The sequence below is a fragment of the Trichoplusia ni genome, chromosome 7 (assembly GCF_003590095.1).
Source record: "Trichoplusia ni isolate ovarian cell line Hi5 chromosome 7, tn1, whole genome shotgun sequence".
NCBI classification, from domain to species: domain Eukaryota; kingdom Metazoa; phylum Arthropoda; class Insecta; order Lepidoptera; family Noctuidae; genus Trichoplusia; species Trichoplusia ni.
The window spans coordinates 6,883,207-6,902,721 of NC_039484.1; the positions used below are offsets into that span (position 1 = coordinate 6,883,207).

The following is a 19,515-nucleotide window of genomic DNA, read 5'->3' on the forward strand; positions in this document are numbered from 1 at the left end:
AGCTTATCGGGAAGTGCCTCAGAGTTTCAAAAACCCAACGGGAACGGCAAACAAGTGAGTGTATAAAAACGTGAGAAAATACGGCACTTTTTAATGTGTAAATTGTATAAGAAAATTCAACGCACTCTGTAATAGTAAGCTCTTATAAAATCTAAAAAAAAATACTCTCTATCTACATCATGTTATAAATGAAAAACTCAAATTTCATCCTCTTTATCGTTCGTTACAACATGGAAAATCGTGTTCTAATCGGCAATGAGCAATGGTTGAACCGGCGGATAATTTATCGCGGTGCAATATCCAACACCATCTATAATCATTAGTGTAACGGCGCCCTTCTGTCTCGCTTTGACGCTTCAAAGTTCAAATAACATCAGGTCAGACTAATGTTGTGCAGTAACTGTGTAAATGCAGGACGAGTAGAATAATATAAGCTATTGGAATAACCTTCGATTTAAATTAGAGTAACTGTAATGTATCCTAATTAAGTTTCTTTAACTTTGTCATTATGAATCTTAAAGTTGAACTAAGAAAAACCGTTGTGTCCGAACTACAAGATATATAAAACATTACAACCATACGCTGTTGTGCAAATCGTAAGAGATATAACTTCCCTTCATTTTCTCGGAAGTAAAGGAGGTTTAATTACTCAAAATACATTGAACAATACAAAGTTTTCACAAAACAAAAATGTATATTTAAAAAACGTCAGATTTAGCATGACGAAACTGACTCTTCACACAACGCTATTAATAAAAAACAATGTACTTGACTCTCAAAAGTCCGTTTATCATGTAAAAAACATTAAAAGCAAGCATGTTAAAAGTGTTAATCAATCACTACAAGGATGAACAATGTCGCAAGACACCTAAAAATACATCAAGAGTATTGGTCGTCACAGCTGCTAATACCAGCTGAAAGCTATTTATTTATGTTCCAAAATATTCGCGAAACAAAAATAAAAGACTGCTCTCTTTTGATTACCTATGTAAAAAGTTCCACTAGTCTGTATTTGGGCGCACTTTTTTAATATAACGGGTAAACGTCGAGGCGCTCGCGTTAGCAACAATGGCAATAAGTTGCGTCATGAGACTTCCTCGTAAGCATTCTCGGTACATGGCGGGGAGGTACATAAATCTCCACATATTGCCTTGCTCCGAGTATCCAGACTGTAAGAGAAACAGCCAACCCTTGGCCCGCTCGTTATTGAGCTCTCACACCCATTGTTCCCGTCCTTTTCGCACGAATGCTGAAATCCTATACCGCTGCCCTTTGCCGTCCCGCTCCAATTTCAATTTACTCGAGACGGATTTTCAGAGCTTCATAAGATTGCCTTACATAGTACAGGTGAAAAAATAAGATAAATCAATTAGTAGAAAAAGTTTATTAAAAAATACCAACCTGACCTTTAGCGTTTCAGATTCTAGGGCCTGCAAAAGATTGGACAAAACAGAAGTTGTATCTTAAATATAGTAACGTTCTTAGACTGAAAACGCAAGAAAATTTAACGTTCCAGTTGATTATTGTACTTCATAATTATCACCACATCAATTTTAATTAGTCGGTTTATTCTTGATAATACATCTGTCCAATTAAACCAGTAAATTAAATTTAATATACCGAGGAATTCAAGGTTTTCTGTAATTTCTCTCACTGTTAACGTTCATAATATGTAAGATCTGGAACAAATCATTAATCACTGAAAAAAATTGGCCTCAATTTGTAGAGTTATTCGTAAGAAATCGTGTCTTGCCCTCAATTCCTAAATCATCTTGCCAACAAAGATTGTAAACGATCACAATCAAAACTAGCTTTTCTTTATTCCCAAGTATTTTTATAACGAACCCAGACTTAAATTGAACTGGATTTAAGCTCAATTTTTCAACAGAATATCAATAATTCATGTCAACAAGGGCCTGTGAATAATAAATCATTGTACATGTAACACATTTCTCTTAAATTGTTGAACAGAATCATCACAATTGCATGTTTGTTCTAAACAACATTTACGCCAGTATTTGCAATTCGTTTCTGATATCTTTGCGTGTACTATGCACCGCTGCGCGATTCGTTAGGTATCTAATAGAGACGACAATCTTTTGTTCTTGTTAGTAAGTGCCTATATACGGTAGCTGCTGTCTCGCTCGAACACAATGGCGGCACATAAATCTGCTGAATTCGGAAGCACCATTACGAAGGAAAATCCTCAAATGCTTTTAGTATAGTGGATTTCTTATAGCGCATGATATTAGGTAAGTAATCGTAAAATTAAGTGTACTCGTATTTTGTTTTTTATTTAGTTTTATGGATAAAATATTTTTAAATATTTATAGTGCGTAAGACAAACAATTTAGTTTTATCTATTTAGAAGTATTTTATTCGAGATGGATGACAAATCTTTATAAAAAAAAAAAATACAGCTGACACTTACCAAAAAATGCCTTACAAAAACTTAGATAATATTATTATAACGAACATTCCAACCAACACGTGTCTACAAAACCTTTCCACTCCCATTTTTTTCTACAATATTACTGCCTTGTAATAAAGGTTGGTATAAATTGCGGGCTATTGAATATACTACAATGCTCCGCGGTTTCAATCAGAGATGCAAGCCTTCAGGAGGCGGGGTAGCCGTCCTGCAGGAGTGGGTGTGATCGTCTCTGACCGTTGCCGAATAAATTATTTATGAAATCCGTTTCTCGAACGATTTTGTTAGAAAAAATATTATAAGGCTGTTTGTAATTATGGGCATTACAATTACAAATTATGAACACTGATCTTGTCCCAACCAGTCGCAAAGAAAATAGGTTGTATAGATATTATTCATTAGGGCATTTGACTAAAATAATCTAAGTACACAGTCCGACAGACCGATTTCCCAAAAATATTCAATACATATCTATCATTATATCACATCATTAAAAAGTAAGGCAGCTTAGAGGTCGTAGTTGGGGCTAGTAAAAATCGTACTGGCAAGTGACGTCATACGAGACTTCATTTCGCTACACAACTTTCATTTTTATTTTTTGGTGTAGGCTTATCCTTTAAATAAGTTGGGTTATGACAAAAGATATGTTAGGACGATACACTAAAGCAGTTTTAAAACTGTAATACCACGTTACTGTGTAGTGTATTTATCGACAAATTCACTTTAAGCCAATTAATTTTAAACGTTTGACGCCTACAAAAATACGACAGTTCACGGTATAATTTTTATTTGCACTAAGTCCCAAGAGTTTTTAAGTTTCTAATACTACGAGTCATTGCTATAATTTATAAGTGTACTTCGCAGTGCGCACACGCAGAGTGTGCGGTCCATTCAAGATCATCCCTTATTGTTGTATTGTCCGACTGTCAGTGGCCGCCCAAACATTTATTCTCTCAAACCTTTGAAAAAATCAATGTTTACCTTTATAGTGGAGCACATATTTTTATACAAAGTATGCTTCATAATGAGGAGTTTACAGAATAACGCCTGTTCACAATAGCTAAATGTGGGCAGGAATTAAAGGTGCCGTGATAAATGGAAGATAGTACTGCGGTACGGTTGGGCTAAAGTCCTGTTTCACGTTGAAATTGACCGTATTCATCTTTAATCGAAATAGTTCTATATCATTTTTTATTTTTGCTCTGGCATATTTCGCTTATACTATAAAACGGTACGATTTCCATTTTGTTTAATAAATTAGCAAGTAGAAGATTTAGCCGAAAGTAAGTGATAAATGCTATTTAAAAAGCATGACAAAATAATAAACAAATATCACTTTGCTATCAAGGGCATCCGATTAAACTCCGCTGCGTATCAAAATAACACATAAAACGAATACATCAAAAATAATTTGACCGTCAAAAATCTGGAACAATGTTGTAAAGTAAGGTCGGAGAAATGTTGGCAGAGAACGCCGGCATTGAACACACGCGTTACCTAAGGCTAATTAGACGATGTTAGAAATGTTGTGAACACAATGCATTTCGGGGCTTTAAGGCTATTGTGTTATTAGTCACTGAACATTGACGGCAATGTACCGCAACTCGCGTGTAAATTCTCGCAACGTCTAAATCAAGCTTTACAGTTCCTTTGAACGGTCAATTATAAGTAAATGATGTTTTAGTTAATATTTGTTGCCAAAAATTTAAATATAGAACAGGTGAGCACGAAGTCTTTCATTGTGTCCAGACAAATGAATGTCAAGTGTAAAAGAATATGATATTTTTAATTCAGACAACTTACAATTAAAAAATCCGGATTAATTTAGCTTACCACGAATATGGTTATATGTATGATTAATTACGGTTCAATAATACGAACTATACGATCAATATTTAAAAAAATAAATCATTCTTGTATCGCATATACGGTTGCTATGGCAAAACTTGAGGAAAGCCTGTCCAGGAGTGGACAGAGATAGGAAAGTTGATTGATTGAATCTAAATCTATATCGCAAGCAACAAAAACTCACTCTAAATATAATTAATACACTTCATTTATTCACATACTTTCATAAAATTCGGTACTTTCGTGCCACCATACCGTACCGCAATTGGCTACTCGACGCGTCCTCTATGGGTGGTCGTTGAATTCATTCATTCATCAGCTTTGTAACCGGGATCAGTGTAAACAGACCACCGCGGACATCTCCGGACACTTCCGGACGGATGTTCTACGAAAGTAATTGTGAATGAGAAGATCGATTTATAAGTAGTAAATGCTGAAGTAATTGCTGGACTTGGCTGGGCACTGCTTTGCCTCCAGATACCTACATGTTATGGTTCTAGCTATCCAAATGCTTGAGTATTTTTTTGGCCCCTGTCGAAAATTACTTTTTGTGAATGAGAAAACTATACGTTCCACATTTCCGTAAACATTTTGATTGTAACTCAATTGTTTTCATTCTGTAACTAGTAACGGAAAGCTTTAAGTACAATCGTTTATATTATTGTAAGCCTTACTTTAAATATTAAATCTTTAAATAGTAAAGTATATCTAATCGGTCTCTACTTCTATTTATTTTACATAAGAAGTGAAACATAAATACAATAAGTATTGCAATTTGATCAAGAAGTCAACTTGAAACTGCCTAGTTTGAAATAATGCTAATGAACAAGTAATTTTCATATATTTTCTGTAACCACAGAATACCTAACGCTTCTTCTCAAATCCTGTGCTATTTCTACGAGCATTCCTCTTTGCAAAATACAAAAACCACCACGACTTTAGAACCTACTCAACAATTTCAAAAACTAATTTAAATATCTAAGTAAATAGTAACAAAAATACCCACATCTGTTGCCCAAACTACAATTGGTAATTTCGCGTCAATCCCAAACACATGGCGCTTTGTTCTTAACAAGACCTCGAAAACAATCAGAAAGGGAAACAAACAAGTGCTGGACTTGTCACTTCATAAACTATTGTATTAAGTAACTGTCCACGCGTGGGAACTCCGCCTCACTATCGTTCGCATCCGGATTCGTACCTGACTAAAAACTTTTTGCAGTGCGTTGTAAAACACTCGTTGGTAATGGGTGTCCATTCAAAACCCCTCTGTCTTGAGTGCCGCCCGCTCTCAATGAATACATTCGAACATTTAGGAGTCTCTTCTCTGAGTACTGTTTAAAGATACTTGTACGTACTTAAAACAAATGATCTAAGTTTTATTACAGGCAATAACAAGTTTTAAGAGCTAGATTTCGTTGATTTGTAGACATTGTGGAATCAGTAAGTGGTAATCTGTTTTAGTTGTCATCGATTTTGGATTTTTATTAACCTCTACTTTTGCCGGGTGAGAAATTGTGGTGTTAAGTAGATGATAAGAAAAGTTTAAAGTGAGAATAGTCGTTGCACTGCAATTAATAAAAGAAAATGATAATTCACTGTTTAAACACACGACGATAAAGACAAGTCTAAGCTCTATAAAACCTACCTTTTGTGTCCAATAAAACAAGCGAAAGGCTTTAAAATTTCATTCATAAAATCGCCTACCTGCGAATCCGTTGCTCATAGTAATTCGAGTTGTAAATTTTTATGAATGAACACCATTTATGAATGAGGCTGATCAGACATAGGTTGAGGCTTCCGCCTTTTCAATACTCGCCTTGAAATCAATTTCACGGCTCCGCGCCGTTGCATAAAACTAAATTCATACACAAACAAGACACCATGACACACAACACATTTTTGCGGAGCGATTTACTCGGAATAACAAATTGTATGAATGAACGCCTCCGGAGAATGCTTGATACCAGGATCGGGGACTCTATTTAACCGAATAAAATGTTATTTGAGATTATCGACGATTGTAATATCATTGTGTAAATGTAAAAATGATGTAAACCCCAAACATGTATTATGGCCATTTAATTTCAATTGACATTGTGACATTCCTGGTCAGACGTATTCGCGTCAAAGTTTTAAAAACTTGTTTGATGTAAATATTTATTTCAGTACGAAGCAAAACAATAGGTACTGTGATTCCCGTAATCACAGCATACATATTACCAATTACCAATAATTGCGATAAATGTTATCAAACAATACAAATACATTGATAGATATTAAATTATTGTTATCATTATTGTTTATTTTATCTTTATATATTGTAAAAATGAGTGGTTCATATTGAAGATAAAATCAGTATTTCTTATCGACACCTCCTTGAACAGCAGCTTTGATATATCTAGTATAGTCTATCTACATATCCTGATATAATATCATAGGTATTTAGGTAACTTAATTATACCTAGACTATTAAACGCAAGACCGCTTTTAAATTACATGTTGTCCCACAAATATTGGAACACACTTTGTAAATAACCGAGTACTGATCTGCAAAGATATCAAATATTTTTACAAACTCGAGTCTCTACATTTTTTTGCTCGTCGGACGGCGACACACTGTCTGGCACAGCCCCGCACATAATAGCCACACACAATTTCTCACTTCATTTTTGCCATCACAAATCCTTTTAGAGGCGCGATTCATTGACGTGGGTCTCCTTTCCGGTTGCCACGGATAAAGGAACCAATTATTAGAATTACCAACGCATAGAGTCCTCTCAAAAGGCCCTCCAATACAGCTTCCGAATTTCAAAGAAACGCGACTAAAAGGATGAGGATTAACGTAATTTAGATTATTCAATGTGTCAATTGAACTGAATACGAGGTGATAATCAAAGACGTCCAAGTGTGACATTTCGCTTATGAGAACAAAAAATCGCGTCAAAAGTTTAGAAATATAATCGCAGATAGAAATTAGGTTTTTTAAGTCTCGTAATTTATAGGAAATAAACTTTTTTGCCCCTTCCTTTGTTACGAAGTCCGACGAAGTTGCTTTTGTCAGACGGCAGTTTTGGAGACCCCCCGCAGTAATCTAATTCTCCCCTTTCAATGGTCAATCTAATAGTTTAAACGGTTTATTTGTTTCTTTTTATAGGCAACTGGCAGACGTAACAAATGACGGTAGCTTCATATTAATAAAACAAGAAATATAAACGCTTACTTAATCTATGTCTATAGCCGGTCGTTAGCGTGAAAAGACGTCAAGATCAAACTTATTTGTATTCAAATGATTCTTCGTACAAACACTTGTATGTAGGTACAAGTCACAAACGAACGAACTTAATCCAATTTACTATCTTCAAAAGACAGTAATTTGGATTCGTTACAAACAAAATTACATTTAAAAACATATAAACCAAGACAAATTTTAAACCGCTCTATCGAATTTTATCAAGCATGCCTAATAACACTTGCTTGCAAATTAAAATTGCTCAATCTCGTCTATGAGCCAGACGTGGTCAGACAGACCGACAGGTCAAGTTATCACACGTCTTCCGTCTGGGGTTAAAAAGAGTTTACTGAAATTGAACTTTAAATACTTGAAAATGTATCTGTGAGTTAAAAGTAACAGGCTGAAAAATCGTATAAAAAAATAAATAAGTATGCAACTGTACAAAGAGCCACACACATTCGATATCCAATATTTAATACAACACCTACCTACAAAATCACTGCATAATATAATTGACACAATTAACTCACCCTTAACTAAGTAACGCAGTTTGCAATAACATCAGATAAGATTAAAGATATGGCTGGAAAACTGCAACGTGCCATCTAATAGGTACATTTTGTACCTATAATGGAATAGTTCCTCGTACTATAGGTAGTCATAGTTGAGTAGTACGTTGATAAAGCATGATATCGCCATTAGCACCATGATAGGAAGGAGTACCTATGCAATTTCTATTTTTATCGATGATGCGTGTAAGGACGAATCCTTGCCTTATTTCAGTAGGCTATTATTATTATTTAAATAATATAAGCCAATAAACATTAGAAGCTAAAGAAACAATTACTGAAATTGTGCAAAATGGCATAAGTAAAACTCGTTTTCAGACTTTACCTTACTCCAAAAACAATACTGTAATGATGATTGATTTTGATAGTATAAATCTTGATCAAATGAAATCTATTGTTCGGTTAAACAGACAAGGAATAATTAAAAAACTCAGTTGAAAAAAAACTATCCAAATCAATTCACCCGTTTTCGAGCTATGGAACCATAGGCTATCACAGACAGACACGCATAGTGGTTAATCTTACAAAACTTCTTTTTGCGTCACGAGTTAATAAAAATAACACTTCAAATACAAAACTTTGTGAAACTCACTAACCTCAAATCTGATTATTTTAGTGGTTATCTAACAGTCTTAGTCGCTTTACGTGAGGGCAACGCCACATCCGCACCTTACTTATTAGAAACCCTAACCAGCTCATCATTGAGCCATCAGCTGGGATCGGGTGTTCGATAAGGATAATTAATCATGTTCCTACAGACCGAGTGACCATTAGCCAGTAGCTGAGTCATCGCGACGCGGTGGTCGAAAGACGCACAGATTAATGTTCAGTTTCAATGATGTACTTGTTAAATACTGTTTATGGGATAACTAGTACATTGTAGGCCAGAAAATTCTCAGCGGTTGTCTTTACTAAACGATAATCTAATGTTGATACATATAAATGTTCTCCAATTGATAAATGTTGTGGCCTTTTGGTATATTCATGAAAGCATCGATGTGATCTACTATACCAACTTACTTGGTTGTTCTAAATATGTATAATCTTACAATTGAAACATTATATATACTTACATACATTTAACAGGAGAAAGCCCATATATTTTATTAACATTGACAAGTAAAGACGAACAAATGCTGTAAAATTGCAAACGCAAATCCTTAATGCTTTTGTAATAATTAAGTCAATGTATACGTTACACATACCAAACATAACGTTTTTGTTTGGTAAGGATTTATTTATTTAGTTCAGGTTAACCAACAATTGTTTACACAAAACTTTTGCATTTGTTAATACAAGAATAATACATTTTTAAGTGTAACAATTACTAAAAGGTTAACACCACATGCTCTATTCTTTAGTAAGGATAGGTCAGTATATCACAAAATATTAATATTTTATTTTTAAATTCTGAAAAAAAAAAAATTGGTTCTGCCGAATATCAGGAGTAGAATTGGCAAAAAAATCTTAATTTTACATTCACTCCCTTATATAATACATATAGAAACCTGGCCCTATGGACATTTAACCCTACATAAATCTTCCAGTGTGGTTATAAGCCATTGTGAAGACAATTGATATCAACGTCCAAATTGAGTCGTTCAGCTGCCCGTTTTTGCTTCAACGCGTGTGTCCTCGTGTCCACTGGTGGGCAAACGTTCACAAATGAAATCAATTGGTGGTTTTGGTAACTAACAAATCTTTGAGCAATTAATTGGTAACGTTTGACAGCTCATTCACAACAACCAGCGGGGTGGACATTGTGGTCCCGGATACGTCGCCATATTGACATCTCAATTTCGTACTTCCTGACTCGTGCGCCGTATGACTAAGAAATATTACTCATTTTGTTTAGTTGTAGTTGATGTGTTTGTGACTCATAGAATAGGGAAAAGCGCAGGTGCTTTAGTTATTTTATAATCTTATCTAAGACCATGGAAATAACGTCAAGTTGCAATTATGTTCGTATAAAACTCCTGGTGTCTAAAAACAATATTTTTCATATTAATTTTATTGGGACTTCCACCGCTGCTCAAAGTAATTGCAGCTATTGAAGAGAGACGCCACTCTAGACAATTATTATTTTAATTATTACTTATTAAGGAATCTACTTCCAAAAGGAACTTTGTAAACTAGTTCTATGACAAATGGGCAAAGATACTCACCTCCCCAAATACTCTCTATTAGTAAAGGTTTATCCTCAAACAAACATTTATATTTATTATTACCATCAGCTAAGTTTCATACCAAAATAGAAAGATGTTAAGCTACGTAAAAGTAAATAGTTTCGAAAACTCGGTAAAGACAAAAGTGGTAACTTTTAAATTGGACGGGCGCGGGCGACATGTAATAAACGCAGCGTTCGCTTCGTATATCGATTTTCTGATTTAGCCTCCCCCAGGCCAGATAACGACAGGTAACGGACCACCTCTATTTGTACGGTAGACTTACTTTGACACGCGCATGATTTATATTTACATCATATGTGTTGAAAGCTTTCTAGGGTTGCTTTCGTGCTCTAAATAAGTTCTGAAAGGATTTAGACCTACTTGGTTTAAATTGTGTTTGTAAAAATTGCCGTTCTCAAATGTTAGTCGTAAATACTATGTTAAAAAGAACTGTAGTTTTATTTAAAATAATCCATTCAACAGTGGTTAAACACTTTCTGCTCTGTAATTATCAGATAGTCTTTTACAAAGAACTCCCAAAAATCTTAATAAATTTTGTCAAGTTGAAGAATGGCACAAAATACTAAACACGACGTATAGTTATCAATTAAGCTAAATGTATATCAACAATACAACCGATAAAAAGCCCAATAAAATAAAGTGTAGCATTAACAAAGATATACGGCGGGTCGCAGTGCAGAGTTTCCTTTGATTGGACGCCGATTTATTGTGCGGAAATGCCGTTACTCCGTAATATTTCCGCCCCGCACTATTCATTTTCCCTTTTTTACAGAAAAAAGGGCGCGATACGTCTTAATCGAAGCATCTAGTTTGTCGAGGGCGATCACCGCGGACGCTCGACGTCACAGCCTACTCGTATTCCTTTCTAAAAAATACAAACTTCAGCAGTTAAAAAATTGTTGAGACGGAACTATTTTAGCATGTGTCACATTGTACAGATACGAGGACCATTGGCCGTTTCACAGCGGGAGTTTTAAAAAATGTTATCAGATTTTTCAATTGTCATCCACTTTTTTATAATGACAGGATTTAATAAAGTATGCGATGATCAATAACCAAACTATCAGATCAGCATTCAACAGAAAAAAAGGAATTTTAGTACAGGATTTGCAAAAATATTTTGCAAACACCGCAATTCGTACTCTAATAAATTAATACATTCTCAGCAAATAAGAAAATTGGCCTTTAGTCCAATCAATAAGACAAATGATTACGGAGCGGGTCGCCCTGCGGAATCGAGACGTAACCCCAAAACGCTCGCATCCGCCGAGGATGATATATGCGAGGGTATTTCCTGACACCGGCCAGTAGCTACTTGATTTAGCGGAAAGTCAGATAAAACCTAATGCGCACAACAAAAAATATATCACAATACCCGCGCCATAAATATGACGGCCTGTCGTAAACCTTTATGTCTGTGCGTTGTTGCTGGCACGTGAAAAATGGCTGTTGCGATACATATGGGAAAACTAAAACATTTTTGTGCGAACCGTGGATACTAAGAGAATTGTTACGTACCAAAGCAAGTTCGTAAAACAGGTGTAACAATAAACTTACAATAGAGTTTACAGTCAGTTTCACAAAGGTTTTATAAACATATAGTATATATCTTCTGCAGAATAAATTCGAACAAATATAAATTTAAAACAACTTGAGACTAAATTGAAGTTGAAATACTGATATTGGAAAATGTGGTTAATCCTTATAAAAGCCATAACGACGTGACGACAGGCAATAACAAAAATGAAAATCATCGGGCGCTCCAGGAAGTCAGTTATTAATATTCGTTAGGTATACAACATAACGTGTTTATTAGAGAATGGCAATAAATCGGTCGGGTCGCGAGGGTGCGCGGCTCAGGGTTAGCCGCAAAATGGCTCCAACGCGTGTCGGCTAAGCTCTAACGATGTTCTTCAGATCCTACTAACATATTTGATGACTTTGATTTACTATCAGATCAGATTAAGAAGTATATTTTGTTGAAATAACTTGGCAAACACGTGACGAGGGTGCGTTTGGAATTTCGTGGTAGATATTAACTTTTATTGAAACTATAGTAGGTTGTAATACATTCATTCTCATTTAAAAAGTATGTTTGAAAAAGCACGATTATTAAAAAAATGTATACGGCCTGTTCTTTGGTGTGAATATGTTTTATGCATCCAAGTAATTAACTAACTGTGTTTTCTTTCCGTGTTTTATCCAAAATATAGTAGTGATGTTCCATAATTTCCTTCATCTAAACCAGGTGCATAGTTGATGTGACAACGTTATCTGTTTCGAGTCGGCTGCACGCTGACCGTCGCCACCGCACCCGCTCGTCCATCATAACGATATTACGCTTACACCAACAATATTGTATTTCATATTGCCGTCTCTGATATAACCCCGCAAACAAAAACACACCTTACCCTTCCTCATGTAAGGACAAAAGTCCCATAAACAACGATTACAAAATCAATACACCCCGCAGTCACTCGGAACAAACCATCCACTATCACCATGGATGATTGTTAAAGTAAAATGGTTCTTATTGTGAGTGTAAAAGATGCACTTTTGAAAGAAGTGACTTCTGGTATTGGTAATGTTTTGTCCAAGCGGCTATAATGCGCCAAGTCATAAATATGAAGCACTTATTAGGTCATATCATGTTTACAAATGTGCCAATGAATGGGATAAAGATAAGTTAATACTCAGGGGCTTTGACGATAAGTGCACAAGTTTTATTTTAATGGATCCAAATTTTTTATCAAACGCTTATGATAAAACTTGTTTGATGCTAAATTCCTACTCCCAAAATCAATTTTCTCTTTTGTAGTTCCCATCTTTTGGTAGGTGTGCGTATGAATTTTTATTGGTTACATTGCAGCATTAAATAAGAGATCTCTTGTATCCTGTAGGATGCCATAGCCATCAGCGTATTGCCATGCACCGACTAAAGCGTGGAAGACTTTGCACGGCATTTCAGTTTAAGTCAGTAAGAGTCTGACATTGCCCACTACCTCCCCTAGGCAGTGGATGTTCATGAGGTTTAACCCCTGACTAACCAAATAAAAAAGGATATCATAACTATGGACTGACGAAGTGGTAACTCCTTCTCAAATGCGTCTTTAAATTGGGAAATGCACGAAAATGATTTTAAGTTTCAACGACGTCTATTGATCCTTGGTAAGTATGTAGTAAGTATCCTAGTTATTTCAATCACACAATACAATGCCAGCGATTGGCCCACACGAACCGTTTATAAAAACAAACTGACAATCTGTCAGCTCGCCACCCGAAAGGCTGTATTTCTTCATGTTTGTATTAAACTAATCGGCTTAACCGTTCGATTCTATTGGGCCCTTTCACTGCAACAGAATCGAAGGCGTTTCGAGAATTTATTGAAAATAATTCTCAGTTTGTTTGCCATTGTTGAGCTACCGACGACTTTAGCCCATTGTATTTTGTTATTATTTATTTAATAAACGGCTACACTTCTTTGTTGGATGTTCTATCAATGCTGTTCGATACATTCTCAGTTTTGTAAGGAGGCCATTCACACGTTTTAATCACGCCTTTATAACACTCCGGCGTTTTGATCTCGGTTTCCCTCTGCACTTTATATTGGGGAGTTTTATCTGCTACGTACCTAAAAACTCAAACTCATTCTCAAAACGATGAATATGTCGCAGCATGAAAATGATTTGAATCCATATGTAGGAAATTTTCGCCGGAAACCATGATTTTTTAATAGTCAGTGTGGATAGGTACAGTTTTAAATATGTAGGTACGTTAGACGTAGTACGTTGACTTCGATTTATTACATAGATACGAATGCTTTGATGATATTTGAAGGGTAAATAAATTACTACAGCTAGACTTTTCCAAGGACCGGTAGAAACCGGCAGACTGCAGAATTACTTTTAACTTTTTTGTACATGGAGTGACTGCTTGTCACAACTCGACTTATTGATATTATTATATGACGAATGCGTAATTCTTAGTATTTATAACCTTTTAAGGGTGATCCTTTGCGAAGAATTATCATATAAGGTCATCTGCGGCCAAACGCCAAGGTATCTTATCTAAACTTAAATAGAGCACTAACCTGGGAATATAAGGTAGGTCGGGTTAATAATTTCAAGAATATTATTAAACGTGTGGTCTCCGCAATAAAATTCAATTAAATCTGTCCTTCTGTCTGTCATGATTAAAATTTACAGATATTGTTAGTGCAACTTGAAATTGCCTTGAAATTGCTGCAACATGAATAGCCACGTTCTCATCACGTAACGCGGATCATATGATTTGCCGGACTACCTAGTCTAGGACCCAACGGGAGTGCTTAATCAAAAGCTGACGCGGCGTCACGATTCTTACCGCAGACTTATCCGGGCTATCCTGATAAATACATGTCAGTAAACCGTTATTAAATTGCATAATTATGATTCCGAATCACTGAAGATTTATAATTATGCATATTGTTGCAACTTGTTTTACAGCAAGCTAAAATCCGAGAAACTCCAATTAGTGGTTCTAAAATAAATGTTTTTAATGCTAAAAACGGGTATCATTTCGTTAAAGCTATTAGTTTTTATCTTGTTTCACTGAAACAAGCGAGACCGAATGATTAAATTATGTGTCGCTGAACATTGCTATAAGTCTCCTAGAGACTTGGATCCTTATAGTAAACTAGAACATATAAGTAGAAATAAATAGAACAGGCGAAAAGAAAACACTAGAGGCACAGGTATTTCAGTAATCGGGTCGCAAGCTATCGTGGTTGGCAGCTCGCGATTAGATAAATGAACGGGACAGGTAAATATTGAAATGGTAAACAATGATCGGTCACACACTGACTTGTGGCGTGTATGGCAACACTATTTACTCATTGAATGTTTGATTGGAACATCCTCTACTTGCAAATATGTGGATGTGGACTATATAGCTGGCTACAGGTATCGAATTAGTCTAAACGTGTATTAAGCAACTTCTTCGGTTCCATACAAGTTAAAAAAAAAACTTGTCGTGAATGCGCGAGTCGTATAGACAGCAGAAAGAATCAGCTTTTAGAAAATATACCTTGTGAATAATCGATAGTTCATTGATTTCTTTCTTATCTTTGGTTGCCATTATGCGTTGGAGCAAAGAAGCAGGACCTCAGGCCTTGCGCGCTTCGCTATTACGATCCGACCAGCAAATTTTGACAGATTTGGAACGATAAGTATTTGAAATTCATTTTTTTACTAACGTCGTTTTGCATGTCAATACTGGACAATGGACATCTAGGCATTATGATCTGATTGCGTGTTGAAATGCTTTGCATGCCCGCGCACTTCCACGGTTCAGGCTTTGTCAGTAAGAGTCTGACACTAACCACTTCCTCAAAAAATAAGGCATTATGATCTGAGGTACGGTATTTTACACGGTTGTTGTGTGATGAACATGATCATTTGTTCTGGCGTCTGGGTGTAATTTATCTATAATATGTATGTATCTAGAAATATATAAGTAAGTTTATCAGTTGTCTGGTTACCATAACACAAGCTCTGCTTAGCTTGGGATCAGATAACCGTGTATGAGTTGTCCCAGAATATATTATATTATATATTATTTAATGTGGAGTCTCTTTGCTCTATTTCTTTATGTTCCTTGCTGTTATTACTGAGATAGTAAGTTTCGTATAGAGTAGTAAAACAGTAGGTATTATTTAAGGTAATTTGATAGAGGCTGCTGGCCTTAGGACTATGAATTTGACATTTCTGAGAATTCCATTTTCATTGGAAGTAAATTTTGGCCCTCTACTTTACTTTAGTTTTACAAGTATTACACTGAAAATCATCATGTGAACGGAAATATTTGTCCAGCTCCTACAGTAAATTCTAAATAATTATTTTTAAATACCTTTAATCGAGTGAATAATTTAATTGATTAACCTTTTACGAATAATATTGGAACATAGGTTGAATAAAGTAAAAGAGAAAAATAATTTCAATCATTTTAATATTCTGATAATAATTTATATGTAACACATTTTTACAATCTTGCATAATATTTATCATCTTATCGTAAAGAGGAACCACTCTTAAAACTGTGTGATCGTGGGTATAATAATAGCATGGCTCTAAACGTACTAATGAATATGTATTATAATTATGTTCTACTAACTTTTATGAATGATGGTAAACTATGCGCCATATCTAAACGATACGAGAATACTAACTCTCGGTAACTAATCACACCTCTATATACACAATATACATACATATACATCAACGTATATCACCTAAGTTATACGCGCATCGCGCACGTATTAATATAAAACTTTATTTGAAATATACATAAATAACTATTAACTAGGCATATTCGACTTTGATAATACTGAAACTTACATCTATATATTGCATTCTGATAAAATCTGGTCTTTTCTCATAATTTTACTTAGCTAAATGAGACAGGTTTTTACACAAATATACAAATCCCACGAAAAATGGAATGTTTTGATCACTTATGAACGCTCACTATAGCAACGCTCGAATTGATGGGAATTTCGCTAGACTCATTAATATTAGACATATTTATATTACAAATAATTAGGAACTCCAGATACCATACAATTTCCGTATTAAGTACAATTAAGTAAGTACTTATTATTCGAGTTGCTATTTGATCTGAAAAATACTTTTAACAATTTTATAACGAAAATTAAGATACGTTTGCTCATAATTTGTGCGTCGTATTCTGACAAAATGCGGTTTAATCAGTTAAGGCTTGAGTCCTGTTAATAAATGATAGCGTATTTATATCTGCGTCAGAACTAAATAGAAAAAAAATATGTACATGAAAATTTTAAAAATATAGAGTTGATTAAACCGCACTTTGCACTGCGACATTTGGACTAGTAAATCACTTATACTCTGTATTTGTAGTTTCACCACCAACAGCCTCCTGTTTGGGGAGCATGGCCAGTGACGGGCGGCTGGTGATGCATGGACTGGTGGTACGGCGGCAGCGACATGCCCAGCGGCGGCAGGCCATCAGGCTTACCTACACACGGCCTGCCATCCTTCACCAGCACCGGCACAGCAACACGCCGTGGCGAGTTCAACCCGCCAACGTTCAAGTCATGAGCCCCCTTCTCTTGTACAGCCCGCTTGGTCTTGTACCTATGGTTTTGGAACCAGATCTTGACTTGCGTCGGCGTCAGCCTTATCAAGCTGGCCAGATGTTCGCGCTCGGGAGCTGACAAGTACCTTTGCTGGCGGAACCTTCGCTCCAGTTCGTAAGTTTGAGCTTTTGAGAAGAGGACTCGTCGCTTGCGCTTCTTGTGTGAGAGGCTGGGGTCGGAGCCGGGGTTCACGGTCGGTTCGTGGTCGTGGTCGTCGTCGTGTTCGATGTCGTGGTCGTCGGGATCGTGGTCGTGGTCATGGTCATTGCGTGCGTCCGGCACCGGCGGGGATCCTGCTGATGGACCGACGTAGGACAACTCTGAAGCGCGGGATGTACTGTCTGGGCTAGCTTGTTGCCCAATCACACCTAGGACAGAAGAAACAAATCGTTAGTTTTCAAATAAATTGTACAAATATATTTGTTTTCTAAAATACAAAATAAAACACGTTTCCTGGGTTATACAATCCTAATACGAAAACTAATAACAATAAAACCCCAAAACAAAACTGTGACAAGCTTCCAAACACTCACTGCTAAATCTCCACTTAATCTCCGTGAGGGTTACGCTCTATTTAACTTTAACTAAGTTGATGCCTTGTTCCAAAAAATAATGGGACGTGAAAATATCATGGCACATATTACATTGTTCCTTATTCACCCCTCGAACATTTAGTTCTGTTTCACACGGATATGATAATACGGGCGGGCGGGAGCGCGGCTGGGCGTGGTGGACGCGTGAGGGGAGGGGATGCAGCGAGGGGGGGTAGGAGACGAGAGAGGGGGGACCCGGCTGCCACTCCCACCCCCCGGCAGCTGGCAGCTTTTGTTCAACGATCGTCCAGCTTACCTTCATAAGCGCAACCAGGAAATTTAATAAAAGTATCGAGTCACGGATCCTCTTTATCTCTTTACTTATTGGGTTCTATCCTCTTTGTGACATAGTAATAACGGTATAGTATTTCTTGCCAAAAATTGTAACGATGTGCTAGGAATAAACGGAACTAACTATCTACATTATCTGAGACTACAATATTTATTAATTAATAAGAGTGGTTATACCACAAATCCACCCTTAATGAGGTACAATATAGATGACTTCAGTGATATCACAGTTATATCGAATTCAAAACCACTTATATCTATAAATCACGAGAATCATCAATCCAACACGTCCATAACGACATAAAATCCGAAATATACAAAAAAAGTAGAGAACAATAAAACTATAACTGTCATCAAATAATGAACAAATAACATCCCTAACAGCCGCAAACAGGGTGTAATTGATATTCGACAGCTGGGTCCATGGCCCACGTACATCTATTGGTGACAAATTCGTTCCACATCGCACCCCTCGTGTCAAACAACAGAAGCTACCCCAAATTACCCCAAGGGCGTGAACTAAACAACCCCATTTAAGACTCATGAGATTTTATTTATTTTACAATTCATTGCCATATTGAAAACGTCCGAGATTCAGGGATGGTCGCTGTGATTCTGTCACATTACGGAATCATGAACGTTAAATAATAAATAAACTTAACATTCTTATTCGAATAATTGTAAACATACTTATTTTTCCCCAAAAACTCTACATTACATATTTGGATACTATCTATACAATAAAAAAGTAAAAAAAAGAGCAACTTTTGTCACTTATGATGACATCAAACAAATTAACTCAAATATTTGCCACCGCGATCCACTTGAACATATTGTTCCCATTTAAACAGTGTTCATAATGAGCGTGCATTGAATGCCTTCTCAAAAACCCTATCAATCAACGCCAGATAGAATTGATGTAATACAAGCAATCGAATGCACGAGTACACGTAGAATGAGCGCCGAAAGTGTTAGATAAGCGATAAAAATAATTAATGACAACACTAGATTAGCGGGTGAAGGCACTTGAATGAAGGAGCATTTCAAAAAATAATCTCCGCCTCTCCAAAAGCTACCGAATGTACATTACTTTCGAGTGGGTCAACTTATTTGTGTATGATAATTCAAAGATGACAATTTTTAAGATAAATGCCGCAGATATAGGCCTAAGTGTATGTAGCAGTTTGGAGTACACTCCACAGGTGACAA

The 19,515-nt window shown here is 36.0% G+C and overlaps 1 protein-coding gene and 1 long non-coding RNA gene across 4 annotated transcripts in view; one reads left to right on the top strand and one right to left on the bottom strand.

Annotated features, from left to right (window-relative positions):
- Positions 1 to 19,515, top strand: part of LOC113495813 — a 21,771-nt gene continuing 2,256 nt past the window's right edge. Inside the window, exon 1 of one of the 2 annotated variants that reach the window (XR_003400762.1) lies at positions 1 to 2,252. This is a non-coding gene — a long non-coding RNA (uncharacterized LOC113495813). Of the gene's footprint in view, positions 2,253 to 17,454; positions 17,537 to 19,515 lie in introns of those variants that run through there. The other variant, XR_003400761.1, reaches the window with a different exon arrangement.
- Positions 16,241 to 19,515, bottom strand: part of LOC113495812 (homeobox protein XENK-2) — a 15,218-nt gene continuing 11,943 nt past the window's right edge. For both annotated transcript variants that reach the window (XM_026874771.1, XM_026874772.1), the window contains exon 3: positions 16,241 to 17,790. In XM_026874771.1, coding sequence (XP_026730572.1) covers positions 17,186 to 17,790 — 605 coding nt within the window. In that variant the 3' untranslated portion in view covers positions 16,241 to 17,185. The remainder of the gene's footprint in view (positions 17,791 to 19,515) is intronic.